Source organism: Pimephales promelas, chromosome 10, assembly GCF_988280905.1.
Source record: "Pimephales promelas chromosome 10, fPimPro1.hap1.1, whole genome shotgun sequence".
Classification (NCBI taxonomy): domain Eukaryota; kingdom Metazoa; phylum Chordata; class Actinopteri; order Cypriniformes; family Leuciscidae; genus Pimephales; species Pimephales promelas.
This window is the reverse complement of record NC_142778.1, coordinates 37,995,821-37,997,571: the sequence shown is the minus strand read 5'-3', so window position 1 is coordinate 37,997,571 and position 1,751 is coordinate 37,995,821. Positions and strand designations below refer to the sequence as shown.

The 1,751-nt window shown below is 46.9% G+C and overlaps 1 protein-coding gene across 1 annotated transcript in view; it reads left to right on the top strand.

Annotated features, from left to right (window-relative positions):
* The window catches only part of LOC120484853 (uncharacterized), a 603-nt gene extending 209 nt beyond the window's left edge, over positions 1-394 (top strand). Inside the window, exons 2-3 of the mRNA XM_039680277.2 lie at positions 7-170; positions 254-394. Of these exons, the coding sequence (XP_039536211.2) occupies positions 7-170; positions 254-332 (243 nt within the window). The 3' untranslated portion in view covers positions 333-394. The remainder of the gene's footprint in view (positions 1-6; positions 171-253) is intronic.
* Positions 395-1,751: the final 1,357 nt, after the last annotated feature.

Genomic DNA, 1,751 nt, shown 5'->3' with positions numbered 1-1,751 from the left:
ATCCAGGCACCCGTTCCCGTGAAAAGCATGTCTCGCGCCGCTGACTATGACGCGTTGTTCGCGTCGCGTTTCTCTCCCGCGGACGCGCATTTTCAGCGCTACCGAGAGCGCGCGCCCGACCCGCCGCCCGCCGTGCACGATTGGAGAGCGCGTGGCCGCAGAGACAGACGGTAACTGAATGTTTACTTTATTTGTTGAAACTCATGGATTTGTTGCTTCATGAACACTCATATAAGCGTGTGTTTCCCCTCAGGGCTCCGGAGCGGCGCGAGCGTCAGTTCCCGGAGCGGCGCGATGAACGCGACTCTCGCGGCCACAGATCTCACTACTGAAGATTCTCGTTTATCTTGTGTAATTACTTTTACATTTGTGTGAATAAAGTACTTTGAATGACTTCCTCTTTGAATAAGTCCTTTAAAAACAACACATCAGCTGAATGCTTAGCCTGGATGTTCGACTCATAACTCAAACTTCACAGAATTCCCTCGCGGACTAAAAACATATTTCAGAATCAAGCACATGATGTCAGAGACTCGAGGAACGCCGGAATCTGCATGTTATTCAGTTCCACTGAGGCGAGTGTGGATGCGATGTGACAGCGCTGGCGGGCCTCTCTCTCTCTCTCTCTCTCTCTCTCTCTCTCTCTCTCTCTCTCTCTCTCTCTCTCTCCCACACACACACACACACACACACGATGGCAGGCAAACACGCGTGCTGCTACTTCTCAGTGTACAGAAGTAGAGGCAAATATCAAAAGATTAAATATTCAGAATAATTGAAAAGGATAAAATGAATTGCATACTATAAAAACACTTTAAGAAATGAAGGCAGAGTAAACAAGAACAGTCTGTCTCTTCCCTGCAGCAGTGTGTGACCCGCATCCGGACCGACAGAGAGTGTGTGTTTGAGCGAGTTAGTGCGTGTGTGTGTGAGTGTTGGAGGCTGTTAGTTCGCATCACTGCTGCTGCTGTGTGTGTTCAGAGTGTGTGTGCAGCGGATGTTCTATTTTTATCCTCTAAAGCAGCATTTTGAGCCTCAGGCTTGTCACACTAACACAACGTCTACAGTCTCACATCTACAGTCTCACACACATCTACAGTCTCACATCTACAGTCTCACAACTACAGTCTCACACACATCTACAGTCTCACACACATCTACAGTCTCACATCTACAGTCTCACACACATCTACAGTCTCACAACTACAGTCTCACACACATCTACAGTCTCACATCTACAGTCTCACATCTACAGTCTCACATCTACAGTCTCACACACATCTACAGTCTCACACACATCTACAGTCTCACACACATCTACAGTCTCACTCACATCTACAGTCTCACATCTACAGTCTCACATCTACAGTCTCACATCTACAGTCTCACACACATCTACAGTCTCACACACATCTACAGTCTCACACACATCTACAGTCTCACTCACATCTACAGTCTCACATCTACAGTCTCACTCACATCTACAGTCTCACACACATCTACAGTCTCACACACATCTACAGTCTCACACACATCTACAGTCTCACACACATCTACAGTCTCACACACATCTACAGTCTCACACACATCTACAGTCTCACATCTACAGTCTCACTCACATCTACAGTCTCACACACTTCTACAGTCTCACACACATCTACAGTCTCACATCTACAGTCTCACACACATCTACAGTCTCACACACATCTACAGTCTCACACACATCTACAGTCTCACATCTACAGTCTCAC